The 16,939-nt window shown below is 37.7% G+C and overlaps 1 protein-coding gene across 1 annotated transcript; it reads left to right on the top strand.

Moving 5' to 3' along the window:
* The first annotated feature begins 14,940 nt into the window (after positions 1–14,940).
* LOC141667761 (cationic peroxidase 2-like) lies at positions 14,941–16,268 on the top strand. Its single transcript, XM_074474374.1, has 3 exons — positions 14,941–15,349; positions 15,485–15,647; positions 15,731–16,268. Exons 1-3 carry the CDS (start codon positions 14,960–14,962, stop codon positions 16,147–16,149), a joined length of 972 nt encoding a protein of 323 aa, XP_074330475.1. The 5' UTR covers positions 14,941–14,959; the 3' UTR covers positions 16,150–16,268.
* The last annotated feature ends 671 nt before the right edge of the window (positions 16,269–16,939 follow it).

Below are 16,939 nucleotides of genomic sequence, written 5' to 3'. Positions count from 1 at the left end.
CTGTAGAGGGGGTGAATACAGTGTATAGTACACTTAAATCGAACTTTAAGAACTTAAGTAACAGAAAACAAACTTTATTGAAACAATAAACTCTGTTACAGTATGAAACTGTTACCTCTCAGTGATGAACAATATCACGAGAGCTGCTAGGGTTACAATGAATAATCTTCTCGAATAATGATAACACTTATAGTGTAAACCCTATGTCTGTGTTTATATACTACACAGTTACAAGATAATCGCTAATTGATATGGAATATAATTCTGCTTCCTAAAATATATCAATCAGATATCTTTTCTTCCAAGTATTCCATTCTTCACGGAATTCCTTCTCCATGCATATCTCTTCTTCTGTTTATCTTGATCTTCTTTCCTTTAATCAGCTACTATCCTTATCTGATCGTCCTTCAGCACTTAAGTTCTGATATCTATCTTCTGATGATTATCTCATGATAACATAAGTACTGATATCCTTAAGTCCTGACTTCCAGTATAAGTACTGATCAACAGTTAAGTACTGATTTATCCTGTTCAAACAAGATCTGAAAGCTAAACATAAAACATATTAGCCATGACATTATCAAATATATCTAACAGGTTTCCTTAACCTTTCTCAATACATTATATTCCTTTTATGATCCTCTCTTATACTCCTTGAATTTAAATCCTTTTTTTATCCTGTTACCTTATACTCAATTCTTTCGGTATCTGGTGGATTTTCGGGAAAAATCAAAGTGTTTCGAATTTGGATTCTGACGATCTTTAGATACACTTATATACCATATAGAGTACTAATAAGATCTCAGAATAACAATAAAAGAACCTCTACAAAGTGTGGCATGAAAAGTTTTTTTATTCAGCATAATCAGCAAAATCACTATTCATAAGGTTTACAAAAAGTCCAAAATTTTGGGATTATTACAATTACTATGTAATCTTGGTGATATATAAACCAAGAGTAGCAAGTAGAACAACAACAAGACTAAGCAAATACATTCTCAGAGAAACAATTATAAGTTGAATCATGTAGCATTTCTCTGCAAGTTTAGTTGTTCATATTTGTAAGCAGTTGTGAGCTATTCAAGCTTCACAGGGTTCTCTTGATATATATATATATATATATGGTGGATACATTCAAATCCATCAAAAAGTTTTAAAGACTTGTGTTTTTATTACTTGTGTTTTGATTTATCTAATTCTTCATTCCGCATTTTGCAAATCAAATACTTATATATTATTAAGATAGAACCATTTTTCATTAATCTCAAAAAGTAGCCAGAATTACATTCAACCCCCCATTCTGTAATTCTTGTTGTATTGTCAGGGATTAACAATTGGTATCAGAGCAACCTCTTGAAGTACAAAGAGTTTAAAAATCACAACAAAACAACAAGATGAACAAGAAGGATGTTGGAGTCAAAATTCCATTTCTGGATAAAGACAATTATCATCACTGGAAGGTGAAGATGCACCTACATCTTCTTTCTTAAGATGAGGCCTATGTTGATTGCATAGAAAGATGTCCTCACATTCCAATGAGAGCTGCTACTGGCAATGAGCCTTCAGCCCCCAAGCCTAGGCATGAATGGTCAGAACCTGATATTGAGCAAGTCAGGAAGGACAAAAAGACCATGAATATCTTATTCAATAGAGTTGATGGTGACATGTTTGACAACATCATCAGTTGCAAGACAACTAAGGAGGTTTGGGACACCATCCAAATTATATGTGATGGTACTGAGCAAGTTAGAGAAAATAAGATGCAGCTGCTAATTCAGCAATATGAGCATTTCCATTGTGTAGACAGTGAAACTCTCACTGACATATTTAATAGGTTTCAAAAACTACTAAATGCTCTGAAGTTGCATGAAAGAGTCTATCAGACTAAAGACTCCAATCTCAAGTTCCTTAGATCTCTTCTAAAGGAATGGAAACCAATGACAGTCTCACTGAGAAATTCTCAGGATTACAAGGAGTTTACCTTGGAGAGACTGTATGGCATCCTGAAAACTTATGAGCTTGAAATAGAGCAAGATGAGAGGATGGAGAAAGGAAGGAAGAAGGAGGGTCCATAACACTGGTTGCTGAGTTGGAGAAAGAGAAAGAGGTGAAGGTAGAATCTGTTGAGTCTACTACAAAGGTCTGTGAAAACAAGGGCAAGGGGCTGGTAGCTAAGAATGAAGATTCTTTGAGCCAATATGATATGGATGATATTGATGAACATCTTGCATTTCTTTCCAGAAGATTTGCCAAGCTTAAGTTCAAGAAGAACTTTGGAGCAGCTAAGCCAAGTAGAAACATGGTGGATAAATCAAAATTCAAGTGTTTCAAATGTGGCTTAACAGGGCATTTTGCCAGTGAGTGTAGAAAGTCAGATTCCAGCAAAAAGAAGTTTGAGCCTTTGGATTATAAACAGAAGTATTTTGAATTGCTCAAACAAAAGGAAAGGGCTTTCATTACACAAGAGAATGACTGGGCAGCAGATGGATTGGATGAAGATGAAGATGCCAGCTATGTCAATCTAGCCCTTATGGCCAAGTCTGATGAAACAGAAATAAGTTCTTCAAGTAATCAGGTAATCACCACTAACCTAGCACATTTATCTAAAGCTGAGTGTAGTGATGCTATCAATGACATGTCTACTGAATTATATCATTTGCGTGTTACACTTAAGTCACTCACTAAAGAAAATGCTAAAATTAAAGAAAACAATTTGTTTTTAAGTGAGAATATGCTAAAGCAGATGAAGGAATTTTTGTTGGATATGCTGTGGGAAAAGCATATAGAGTCTACAATTTTAGAACCAACATTTTTATGGAATCAATACATGTTGTGTTTGATGATAAAAAGATTGAAGGACTATAAGATGAAGATTCTCATGAAAGTCTCAAATTTGATAATGTGGAGATGATTAGTGATGATGAAAGTGATCAAGAAACAATATCAAAGGATAATGCAGAAAAATCTACCACCAATGAAGCACAAAATTCAACATCTATCGAGTTGCAAAATGCTTCATCCGTCGGAAGACAATCTGCCTTATCCGTCGGGAGACAATCAGCTTCATTCGTCGGAACTCAAAATGCACCATCCGTCGGGTCATCAAAAGAAGCTGAAAGTCAGAATAGATCACTTACAGAAAGTTCCCCTTTCTCAAATCAAAGATCCATGAACTCAGGGGGAGTTTCTAATAATCAAGACTCAGTTACACATCTAGAAAACAATGAGGCCTCTTCATCTAGAGCTAATCTACCTCAACAAAGAAAATGGACAAAAGATCACCCCTTTGAGCTCATCATTGGTGATGCATCTTCTAGAGTTCAAACAAGGAGAGCAACTGAAGAAGAATGTCTATATAGCAGCTTCCTATCTAAGGAAGAACCAAAGAAGGTAGAAGAAGCTTTGTTGGATCCTGATTGGATTTTAGCTATGCAGGAGGAGCTAAACCAATTTGAAAGGAATAAAGTATGGAAGCTGGTACCCAATCCTAAAGGAAAGAATCCAATTGACACCAAATGGGTATTCAGAAATAAGATGGATGAAAATGGCATAGTTGTCAGGAACAAAGCTAGATTGGTTGCTAAAGGCTACTGTCAACAAGAAGGAATAGATTTTGATGAAACTTTTGCTCCTGTTGCAAGACTTGAAGCCATCAGAATTTTCTTAGCCTATGCAGCCCATGCCAATTTCAAGGTCTATCAAATGGATGTCAAGAGTGCTTTTCTAAATGGAGATCTGGAAGAGGAAGTCTATGTTAGTCAGCCTCCTGGTTTTGAAGATCCAAATTTCCCAAATCATGTCTACTATCTTTTGAAAGCACTATATGGACTGAAGCAAGCACCTAGAGCCTGGTATGACAATTTATCAAAGTTCCTTTTGGAAAATCACTTCACAAGAGGTACTGTGGATAAAACTTTATTCTTTAGAAATGTTAATGGCTCTAGTATACTTGTGCAAATTTATGTAGATGATATTATATTTGGCTCTACAGATGAAAAACTTTGCAAAAAGTTTGCAAAATTGATGCAAAGTAAGTATGAAATGAGCATGATGGGAGAATTAACTTACTTTCTTAGTTTACAAGTTAAGCAAGTTAGTGATGGAATATTCATTAGTCAAACTAAATACATTCATGATCTTTTAAAGAAGTTTGATCAAATGGATTGCACATCTGCAAAAACTCCCATGGCCACTGCAACTAAGCTTGAATTAAACACTACTGAAAAGTCTGTGGATATTTCAAGTTATAGAGGCATGGTTGGCTCACTTCTGTACTTAACAGCTAGTAGGCCAGATATAATGTTTGCTACTTGTTTATGTGCTAGATTTCAGGTTGATCCTAGAGAATCTCATTTAGTAGCTATAAAGAGAATTTTCAGATATCTCAAGGGAACACCAAAACTTGGCATTTGGTACCCTAGAGATTCTGGTTTTAATCTAACTGGTTATTCAAATGCGGATTATGCAGGTTGTAAAATAGACAGAAAAAGTATGTCAATTTCTAGGGAACAAGCTTGTGTCTTGGTTCAGTAAAAAGCAAAATTCAGCCTCTACTTCTACAGCGGAAGCTGAATATATTGTTGTTGGCAGTTGCTGTGCACAAATTTTTTGGATGAAAAATCATTTGTTGGACTATGGTCTACAAGTGAATAGGATTCCCATTTTCTGTGATAACACAAGTGCAATTGCCATCACTAAAAATCCAGTACAGCATTCAAGGACAAAGCACATAGACATTAAGTACCACTTCATAAGGGAACATGTGATGAATGGTACTGTGGAGCTTCATTTTGTTCCAAGTGAAAAGCAGCTTGCAGATATCTTTACCAAGCCACTTGATGAATCCACCTTTTCAATGTTGGTAAGTGAGTTAGGTATGCTTAATTTTTCATGAATCATTTTAGATATTTGTGCAAGTTATAAAATGTAGCCAGAAATTTAATTGACTTTTCTGTTTTGGATGAAATTTTGGCTAAGTCAAAATTTACATCCCGACGGATGATCATTATCCATCGAATTTGATCATCCGTCGGAATATAATTTGTCAATAAAATTAATTATGTTTCTGGAATATTCTATAACTCGACGGATAGATGATTTATCCTCATCCGTCGAATTATCTCAATCCTAGCGTTTAATTCCCTGAATATTATCCATCGAGTATACTTACATTCTATAAGCATGACACGACGGATAAGTGACAGAATTTTCACAGTTTATTTATTTTTAAATGGCTATTTTGGGCAATTCTTATTGGTTATTTTATTTTACTTTATTATTATTGTCAGTTAATTTCTGAGATAGTATAAAAGCAAATTCACTTTTATTCATTACTTTTATCATTCTCAAGATTCAATTGCTCTAATTTCTTTCTTCTCAAAAACAAACTCTCTCTCTGCAAATTCTAAACCTCTAACAATGGCACCTGTAGTGAAAATCATGTCTCAAACCGGTTACATCTATGAGAAAAACAACTTCTCAGCCTTGGTGAACGAGGAGATTCAGCTGTCTGGTGACTATCACAAAATGATGGATTTTATGAAGAACTACAAACTCAACTATGTCATGCTGGAATCACCCATCATTTACTGTGAGGTTGTTGAAGAGATATGGGCAACTGCAGTATACAACTCGATAGACAAGACCATCACATTCACTCTGAAAGGTAAGCAATTTTGCGTAAATAGTGATATTGTTAAAGCATGCTTCAAGATTCCTGATAATACTGTAACTACATCACACACAGACACTGACATTGTTAATATGCTTAATTCCATGAGCTATGTATTCTCTACTTCTAAATTAAGTGAAATTAGTAGGTTGGGTCTTAGGAAAGAATGGAGTTATTTGTGTGATGTGGTCACTAAAGTGTTTTCTGGTAAGATTAGCAACTTTGATTCTATTAACATTTATATGCTTAACATGATTTACATGCTAGTTATTGATAAGTACTTTAATTTCAGTGATTTGGTTTTATTTGAGTTAGGCTATAAGTTAGGAGAGATCAATAAGAGAGGTAAAAGTGTCTACTATGCTAGATTCTTTATGATGCTTGCTAACCATCTTGTTGAGAATATTGTGATTGAGAACCCAACCAACAAGCTGAATTGTTGGTTTCAAGAAAGAAGAATAATTGCAGATCTTAATAGAGCAGATCATAATAAAAAGGTACCCTTATTCTATTTTCCAATAATGGAGGGACCTCGGGTAAGCAAGGTAGTTTCTACTGTCTCTATTCTTCCAACCTCACACATTTCTTTGCATTCAAGTGTAGCAATGGTATATGTGCCAATGACCAAACAGATACCTACCCAAGCTACCAAACCTCCAAAAGCTTTTAAATCCAAAGCTAAGAAAGCCCCCTCTGATTTTCTCAAAAGAAATCAGTTGTAAAATCCACTAAAGCCAAAGAGGGGAGGGTGAAGGTGGGAAAGAAAGGTGAGGGACAGGGTGAAAATCAAAGAAGCCCTAAGGATAAGGTTGGAGAGGTGAGTGTTTCCCAGCCTAGCCACACTGCAGTTTCTCAACAAACTGCGGTGCTTAAAAAGAATTCAAGCTCATTACTAGTTGCATCCTCCCAAAAGGATATGACTATTGAACAAAGCTCTCAGCCAAGAGCACAAGCCAAAAGGGTAAGGGACACAAGCTCACCCCAAACTTATATCAGAAAGAAGAAAACAAAAACCCTTGGGGATGCACAGGGATCACACATTGTGCAAACTGGTGCTAAAGACCCATTCACTGCACCTTCTCAAAGTCAGGTTGATGTGGCTCCAATAAATGTGGAGTCACATCCAAAATCCCTAATAATTGAAGCACCCAATACACCAAATTTTCCCACACACTCATTGAATGTTGACATGATAAATACATCACTTCCAAATTCTCCATCTTTAACTCTCTTGGAGAAGCCAAAAATCCATGCAAGTGAGCATCATCTTCTAGATGATTTGTTGGCTCACTTGCCATTTCTTTCTAAGACTGTTGAGACATCTGTGCCAAAATTTTCATCAATCTGCACAGATTCTACAATAGTCTCCACTCCAAACTCAATTATTTATTTTATCCTGATGGATATTCATCATCCGTCGAGTAGTGATTGTATCCCGATGGATAAGCTTAACAGTAGTCATCCGTCGGATAGTCAAACTGCTAACCCGGTGGATATTCCTCATCCGTCGGGTGTCTCTACACAAATTCATGTTTCTTCAATTCTTACAAGTGCAAAAGACTTAGTAGTAGTACAATCACTCCTAGGACTGAGGGAAGGGAGTGAATTGAGTGAGAGTCTGGGTTGCTCCCAGGAAAAAGGAGAGAAAAAGAGTGATCCAATGCAGTCCATTTCTTCAAGACTGGAAAAAGTGAGTGAGAGGAGTCCCACCTTAGATGGTGAAGGTGAGGGTGTAAGGGTGGGGAGCCAAGGTGAGACCTTGATGCAAGAAAAGAGAGATAATGAGAGAAATGCAGGTACAGGAGATATAAGGGTGGATTTCATTACAAGTGAGTTAATGAATGTCCAGGATGCAAACAGGGGGGGCCTATCTCAGCAAAGTCAAGTTGTTATAGATTCTACCTCCTTGGATGCTAAGACATTTACTCACCCTATTTCAGCATATCAACTTCTAGCTAGACAAGACAATGACAATGCAGAAAGGATGTTAAATTTGGTGCACACCACACAGTCTATACAAAGAGCAAAGGATGCAATCACAGCTCTGCCTTCTACAGCTGGTGATATTGACTATGAGACCGGTGATTCAGAAGATTTCTTTGGTGATGAGGATACAGAAAGTGAAGAAGGGCCATTGGACATAGGGGGAGAAGTAGGCCCTAGTTCCAGATCAGGCATGCCATCATGGGCCTTCTCAAAGAAATGTGATGAACACCATTTCAAAACAACACTCATCCAACTTATCAGTCAAACACACTCTGATCTTCAATCAACAAAAATGTCAGCACCAAGCAGCTTCTGCAAGCACATCTTGCTTCTCTCCAATTGTAACAAATCCAAGGCTTCCAACACTATCAGGATGTCACCTCTATCAAAGGTTAGATTGATCAAATGAAAAGGGATGTCTCTGAAAGGTTGGATGCCAAACTTCCTGAAGCCACAATGATTGACATTAAGAGACAGCTTAGGAAGAATTTTGATCTTGCATCCAAGGTGGATTCCTTGGAGAAAAGAATGATATCAATAGAAGCATCTCTGACTGCCATCCATCTACATCAGGCACAGACTTGCTTCAAAGGCTAGTGGCAGCACAAACCCTGTCTTCTACTCAACTTGCTGATAACAAAAAGGGGAAAAAGTAAGCTCAATTGTCCCATTCAGTCAAGGGGTTCAGGAAGTGAGGGGGAGCAAAAAGTGCAAAACATACAAGTCAGCAAAGTGATTGTGCCAACAATTGCTTTCACAAAGCCACCACAGCTGAATAGCATTGATCTAATTTATCTAGCTGCTGAAAAGCATGAGTCAAAATCAAATCCTAAAATGCTTGATGTTATAGCTCTAGAGAAGGAAATAAGAGAGAAATGGAGGAAAATTGATGCAAATATTCAACAAACATTTGGGCCAATTCAGAAGCCAGACAAAGTCTTCAATTATCACTCTAAAGTCATGAAAATTTCTGTGAATGATTTGAGTATGAACTATCTGGAAAGGGGTCAAACTTCCTGCATCAATTTTCCAAAGAAATATCTCATTTTGAAGGCCAAAAAGAACTACTCTAAGCTTTCAGACAAGAATCCTATGGATACAGTGTTTGAAACACCTAGGCTAGATGAGAAGAAGCTGCTGGCTAGGTCTATTACATTCTACAAGGATCCAACTGATTCAGTGCTTAAAAAGAGAATTGCTAAAATTTGCAGAAATGGTAAGGAGATTTGTGTGGTGGTTGGACACCCACTATTTGTGGAAGCTAAGAAGGAAGAGAAAGAAAGAATCAGGCTAGAAAAGAAACAAGCTACTTTGGATGCTAAGAAGCAAAAGCAAAAGAAAGAACAAGCTGTTATATTGGCCAAACATCAAGCTGTAAAAACCACAACAGAACTCACTGTAAAACCAACTGTAATTACTGAGCCTAAGGATCTGAAAATGCAAGAAGAATCACAGCTGAAAAGAAGATTTAGATATAAACTGCATTCCAAAAGGAAAGTGAACTTTAATGATGAGGAATTGGAAGACCAATTTCCCAAAAAGCCTACAACTACAACTCAGACATCAAAACCCTCAGTGGTATTTGAAAAATTCAAAGTGGTTGATCCAACAAGAAATATTCATGATGAACCAATTATTCCTAAGGATGAGCCAGTAGACTGGGATAGTTTACCAATTCCTGAGCTAAATTTACCCATCTTCATGCCAAAGAAGAAAAAGACTAGAGCTAGCAAGAAAGTGAAGCCTGTATCTCTCAAATCCAAAGCTTTAACCAAATCCCAACCTACAGTAAACAAGGGAGACATGTTGTACATCTGTGACATCAATGAGTTTTCTGACATCAACCTTTACTTAAATGAATTGGAAGAAGTTAGAGGAATTGATGCTTACAGACATCTTCCTAAAGGACTAGTATTCAAATACAAGGGAGGAAGAGAGTTCACATGGCCACTTCACAGGATTCTCCTAGAAAGCCAATATGTGCTGATAAAGGTCTACTCATCATTCAAAAAGAACTTTGGTTACAAGTTCTAAAGAAGATTGAGGAGCTAAGGAGTATTAGAGCCAAAGATGCACTTCCAAGAACTCTGTCTATTCCCTTTATAGGAAAGAGAGTGCATCTGAGGCCCTATTGGCTGATGGAGTTCAGGGATGAAATGGTGTTAAAAGATTTTTCAGATTAGAGGACCAATTGAGTATCTCTAGCAATGAGATTCTATTGGAAATGCAAGAAATGCTAGATTTCTCAGAAGCTGATGAACTTGAATTCCACAGACAACTTCAAAATCAAATTGAAGAAAACAAAAGAAAGCTTGGGAAGAAATCCAGACAATCAAGAAAATAGATCTATCTGCTCAGACTAGAGGAGCATCTTGATAACAATTGTGAGCAATTTCTTTGTGTATTTTGCATTGTTTAACTTTCAGCAAATTTGCAGCACTTATCAGTTTTATCTACTATTTATCAATCTGTTTCTTTAGAATGTTTTGTTATCATCAAGCTTCTCTTAATTTATGGCTACAATTCCAGTAGACATAAATTGGGGGAGATTGTTAGGAATATGTTTTGTACTTGATGATAAGCTAAACAAAACATCCTAGTAGATTTAACTTAGTGAATTTTGTAGCACCCGACGGATAATCAATTATAGTTCCGACGGATGATTCAATATAGTCCCGACGAATGACTAATTGATATCCACCGGGTGAGTAGCTTATGTAACAATAAGTAATGTAGCACATTTCTGCAAACAACTTTGTATCGATTCTGTAGTAGCTTATGAATCATGTAGACTGCTAGTAGATGTGCAGAATAGGTTGATTAAATGTAAATATAAGATGTCTTGTAATTCTACACAAATGAAATGGAGTCAAGTGATAAATTGCTACCCGGCGGATGATCAACAAAGCTACCCGACGGATGATTAACAAGGCTACCCGACAGATAACAAGCATGTACCCAACGGATAATCAATTCAAATATCTGTTGACAGTGAAAACACAGTCACATGCGTCGAGTGTTTGCAAAAGGAATATGGCAGCCTAGTTAGCTGGGTTTTTGAGAACAAAGAAGCATTACCATTTCCATGCTATTATGAAGATATTCAAAGATGTTGGAATAGAGTAGTGAAACAGCATGGTATTAGACTTGATATGTATTGTTTTATTATCTTGTCTTATTACAATGTAATCTTGGTGATATATAAACCAAGAGTAGCAAGTAGAACAACAACAAGACTAAGCAAATACATTCTCAGAGAAATAATTGTAAGCTGAATCCTGTAGCATTTCTCTGCAAGTTTAGTTGTTCATATTTGTAAGCAGCTGTGAGTTATTCAAGCTTCACAGGGTTCTCTTGATATATATATATATATATATATATATATATATCCGGTGGATACATTCAAATCCATCAAAAAGTTTTAAAGACTTGTGTTTTTATTACTTGTGTTTTGATTTATCTAATTCTTCATTCCGCACTTTACAAATCAAACACTTATATATTATTAAGATAGAACCATTTTTCATTAATCTCCAAAAGTAGCCAGAATTACATTCAACCCCCCCCTTCTGTAATTCTTTTTGTATTGTTAGGGATTAACATTGAGCAACCTCTTAAGATCGTTCACATTAAACGTCCCTACTCCAGGAATGGTTTGAACGTTGGGTTGTTGGGGTTGCTCCGCAACTTGCTGTTATTCCCATTGGTTACCCCTCGGGTGTACCGGTGGATCTTGCCGCCCCTCGCCCTGAGGCTGCGACTGTGGTATGTTGCCCTCTTGATTTTGGACATTCATTTGCGCACGAGGTTCCTCCTGGCCGCGCCCCGGTATCTCATTATTATTCTGCAACCTTTCTTGAACTTGGACGCCGCCCCGGTCATGAGGACGCGTTCTGGATCCGTTGCCTGTAGCACTGTGTGAAGCCACGGGAACAACAATTGGTTCTTCATCAGTTGAGGGCGCGCCCTCTCGTCTCCCATTATATGGCACCCTTCCATACTGGTATCACATCCTTCCTCGTCCATTCCTTTGGTAACCTCGGCCGTAATTTCCAAACCTTCCTCGCGGAGGGGCACGCTCGTGCTCGCGGTGCCGCACCCTATCATCCCTTGGGTATGTAGGGGGCACACGCGTTGTATCACGGGGCCTCGTTTCTCCAGCGCTTCCTTCCTTTTGCCATTCTACCAGCAGCATTCTCAAATCGTCGTCTTCTAACCTTAATGCCAAGCCTCTTCTTTAAGCTTGAAAAATCTATCTCTTCCTCATCCTGATTCTGAGTATTTTCCGCACAACGACGCTCGTCCATCATACGCCCAGACCTATGTGGGTGCGGCACAACCTGATTGACAAGACGAGGCCTTTTTCTACCGTCAATGTCCTCATCAACAAGCTCCACAATAGGTTCTACATCATCAGAATATTCCAAACACCGCGGAGTGATTCGCAGGTTTTCTCCGCTGGCCTGAGCATCTCCTTCAATTACGGGCGCCTTCCCTACGGCGTGGCCGCGATGGGGAAAACGACGACCCCTCCTCGTTCTGCGACACTCCACCGTATTCAGCCTTGAGTGAAAACTGTTAAGAGTATCCCCTATGTGGTACAACTGCTCCAAGATATCAGCGTTGCTGATGAGAACTGGAGGTGTTCCTCCAACATCTGGAGCTCTCGGTGGGTCTGCCATGTTTCAGGGTACGTAGGGTTTGTGGCGAGTGTAGCCTCCCTCGCCTTCTCCGTCAGATCTGCTATCACTTCCATCATAAGAACTTCCATCATGATTGTAAGACATCTTTTCCTCCCAAGATTATGATCTTAATCAGTGGCCCTCCTTCTAGCGCCAATTTGTTGACGGAGGAATCTGGTAATAACAAAGTTTGAGGTTTCTCGCCGGAATTAAGATCAATGACGGTGGTTTTTCGCTGGAAAATCAAGTGGTGTGTGGTGGCTGTATGTTAATTGGTGGCTGAGATTGATTAGGGAAAGTGGTAGCTCCTTTTCAGCTCTCAAATTCTTACCCCTCTCAATGTGCCTACGTACCCTTTATATAGAGATCAAGCCTGACGTAGTTCTTGGCGAACAAGAAATCTAATGGGCTTAGACTTCTTATTCCTAGGCCCGGTAGAAGCCCATCCAGAATCCATCTTCTGCTAGCTTTAGGAATGTCCAACTATGAGGCCCAACCGCGAAGACCCAAGGCTCGTCCGTAATCGCAGGACTTCACGGACAGTGCATCTCCCTATGCAAGGATAACACTTCGCTACAGCTATCTCCCTTGATTTACGGACGCATGTATAGTCACGGTTCACCCCAAATGCCGGACGCGTCCCTGTCCCCTGAATGAGGATAACCCACCAGATAGCACGACAGGTGATCCCAAGCTCTTGGGTGCAAAGTGCAGGATGACTCCAAAGTTCTCCAACGAGGACACCCGTTGAATACAAGAACAGAGTTCCCAAAGCACACACCAAAGTTAACCCCACATCCCCAACGAGGACACCCGTTGAATATAAGAAGAGGCCTTCAATCATCAGGCATACCCCTGGAGGCCTTCTAACTTTTCACGGACATCCCCCTCCTTGACCATCTCAAGGAGGGAATTCTTCAAAGAGTACCTGCAACAAATATGTTAGTAGAAATAATCATCCATCACTCCTTTCCATGCATGCTTTGCCCTGAGCTCTCCTTATGAAAATACACTAACCACACATAGGACGCGTCCTAAGACATTGAGCGCGTCCTGAACTCCATGAAGCCTGTATTATTTTCTCTACAAATACTTCTCATAACATTCCATAAAGACAGGACGCATCCTCACCCTCTAGGCGCGTGCTCTAACCTTTATTAGCCAAACAACTATAATCGTCAAATATGGACGCGTCCTTCATCCTTGGACGCGCTCTACACCAGGTAGGTGCCTCTAAACCTCCTTTCCGCAAAATTAGTCTTTATAAACATTTCCACAACAAGTGGGCGCGTCCTACATTCATGGGCGCGTCTTCCACCTTCCTTGTCAAAGAACCACTTTGATAAGCACTTCCAATGTGGACGCGTCCTACTTATTTGGCCGTGTCACCTCTTTTACAACTCAGCGCCGAGTTTGACTCTAATCAACCTGCGTTTGACCCGCATTAATCCAATGCCAAATTTTGGGTATAACAGTTTATTTAAATAAAATTCAAAATTTTTGGTTAACTTTATATTCTACATAATTGTTATTTTTTAACTTTTTATTTGTAAATATACTAACGGCATTCTACAGATTAAGTATAATCGTTTCGTTTTAAACGTGCATTGACTTTCCTATTTATATTCATTAATTAAATACAAATTATACAACACAAACAAGAATATATATATATATATATCGCTAATGAGTTATATTTGAAACGTTGTGTAATTTAGTATTATCTTTTATAAAAATAATACACATTGTTAAACAATCAACTTATATTTGATATACGTTAGATATTGTACAACATTTACAAATAAGAAAATAATTAAAAATATTATAATTGCATGAATTATGCTAGTTAAGGCTAACACAGCAACAGCACTGAAAAATATTTTTCTACTGAGACTGTGTTGCTTATAATTTTTTTTGTAAGGAAATATTCACACTTAAACAAGAAAGACCGATATTGATTATTTTTTTTTGCGAAAAGTACTTTAACTTTGGTTATATAATTTTTACAACACTCACCTTCAATATTAATTCTGACATATATATAGCGAGGAAATTCAATTTCATGGAATTTTAACACATTATTGCTTCTGTTTTCGTTGTAAATGACAAAGTAGATGAAGGAACCTGACATTAGTAAAACTCATTAGGTAATGTAATTGAGTTTACACAATAACACGCATTGTACGTACTTGTTTAAAATTATCATTAGGTGACGAATTTAATATTTAGGGCAGCCCTAGATGGACTCCAACTCACCATTGGACAAACTTTTGACCCTTGCAGTCTTCACACGTTTGGTCAGGTGTCCGGACCACCTTTCGCCTACCTCAATTATTTCTGGAGGGGTTTGACCCGAACTTTTACATAAATTCGTGTATTTACTTAAAATCGAAATTAGAATTTTAGAGTGATCGATCTCCTAAAGTCCCGACAAATCATAAAATTTGAAATTAGGATTTTAGAGTGATCGATCTCCTAAAGTCCCGACAAATCATAAAATTTGAGTGTCAACCAGTTGAGTTACTCGGATTATTTTTGCCCTTAGGTATCCATATAAATACATCATTTTTCTTTGCTTTAATTCCCACAATCAACATACAATAACACATACTAAGCTCAAATGGATTCTTTTCTTAACAAATATTCTCTTCTAGTGTTTCTTTTACTTGTCACCCCCTTGGCATTGGCGCAAACTAAGGTCGGGTTTTATTCCAAGTCATGTCCGAGAGCTGAATCGATAGTTCAATCGACCGTTAAGAAACATGTTAAATCCGATTCTACGGTTGCTCCGGGATTGCTTAGAATGGTGTTCCACGATTGTTTTGTCCATGGCTGTGATGCCTCGATTCTTATCAATGGCAGCAACGCTGAGAGAACAGCGAGACCGAATCTTCTATTGAGAGGATATGAAGTCATTGATGATGCCAAAACACAACTCGAGGCAACATGCCCCGGAGTTGTGTCTTGTGCTGATATTCTTGCTCTTGCTGCTCGTGATGCCACAGTTGAAGTAAGTTCATTGTTCCATGTTTTTCAAAATAAACATTAATCTTACATGCAGCAAACGAAGTCTGACAGCTAAATTGAACCGTAATTACTCCATTAATCTTTAGTTACTGATTGTTTGCTTATATGTTGCATGCAGGTCGGTGCATTAACATACCGTGTGCCAACAGGAAGGCGAGACGGACGAGTGTCACTAGCTTCTGACACCTCTAATTTGCCAAGTTTCACAGATTCGGTCACAGTTCAAAAGAAAAAATTTGCAGACGTTGGTCTCAGCGCTCAAGATCTTGTCACTCTTGTTGGTAAGCAACACTGCATTTATTTTAAACCTTTCAATTTTGTATAATTGTCTGCATTCATAAACTATTCTGATCATGTAACGCAGGAGGACACACAATTGGAACAGTTGCATGCCAATTCGTAAGCTACAGACTCTACAACTTCAAAAACACTTCCGGGGCAGATCCTACCATTAATCCCAAAATTCTCCCAACACTGCAGTCTCTTTGCCCCCAAAATGGCGATGGAAATAAACGTATTCCATTAGATTATGGAAGTGGTGACAATTTTGATCGGTCTTTCTTCAAAAATGTACAAAACAACCGTGGAATTCTCGAATCTGATCAGAGTTTGTGGCAAGACAGCACAACAAAAAATTATGCACAGAGGTTTATTGGCATTAGAGGCTTGGCTGGATTGACTTTGAACGTCGAATTTGGAAAGGCCATGATTAAAATGACTAACGTTGGAGTGAAAACTGGCACCACTGGTGAAATTCGCAAAATTTGTTCTAAAATTAATTGAATGTAGGCTAATGTAATATATTAAGCATGCAATTATTGCTAATGTTAAAGAGAGCTTTTAAATTTAATCTACTAGATGTAACATGCAAGTTTTTTGACTTGTGTAATGATATGATAATGTTTTCCAGACGAAAGAACAGTGCCTGCTATTGTTCTGATAGGATTTGAAAAATTATATTTGAACCTGATTAAAACCTCAACAAATTGACAGTGGAACTGGATTAAAAGGAAATCTGAAGTCTAAGACTAAATCCGACCTCAAACTTTTTTCTTTCCACATAATTTATAAAAACTATTTAATTTAAAATCTTAAATTATTTTTAAGATAAGTTAACGGACCCAAATATACAAGTAAATCACTGTGTATAAAGATTGTGTAAGACATGTTTTATTATAAAACGAAAATTTTGTTTTCCCGCTTTAAATTGAAGTTTGTTAAATCATTGTTCTCCAAACAAAAGCTAATAACAACGGTTCTCCAATTGCTTAAAAATTGAAGTTTGTTAAACCACTGTTCCTCTCAGCTGAGGAGAATCTTGTAAGAGAAATTTATTAAATAAGGATTTTTTTTCTCGCTGGGTACTCTAATTTGGTGTCTTACTATTGGAGTCACAAGGGTTTTCGATGGATGTCAAGAAAAATTATTAACTTTTGTCATTCTTTTGACATCTCCTCTAAATATAAAAAACACAATACATATATTGCTCATATTCTGTTAGATCACACACTGTAAAAGGGGGTTGAATATATTATTTACTACAATCAAATCGAATATAAGAACTCAAGTACCA

Source organism: Apium graveolens, chromosome 6 (genome assembly GCF_009905375.1).
Source record: "Apium graveolens cultivar Ventura chromosome 6, ASM990537v1, whole genome shotgun sequence".
NCBI classification, from domain to species: Eukaryota; Viridiplantae; Streptophyta; class Magnoliopsida; order Apiales; family Apiaceae; genus Apium; species Apium graveolens.
Note: the sequence above shows the minus strand (reverse complement) of the source record. Positions and strands in the feature narration are given on the sequence as shown.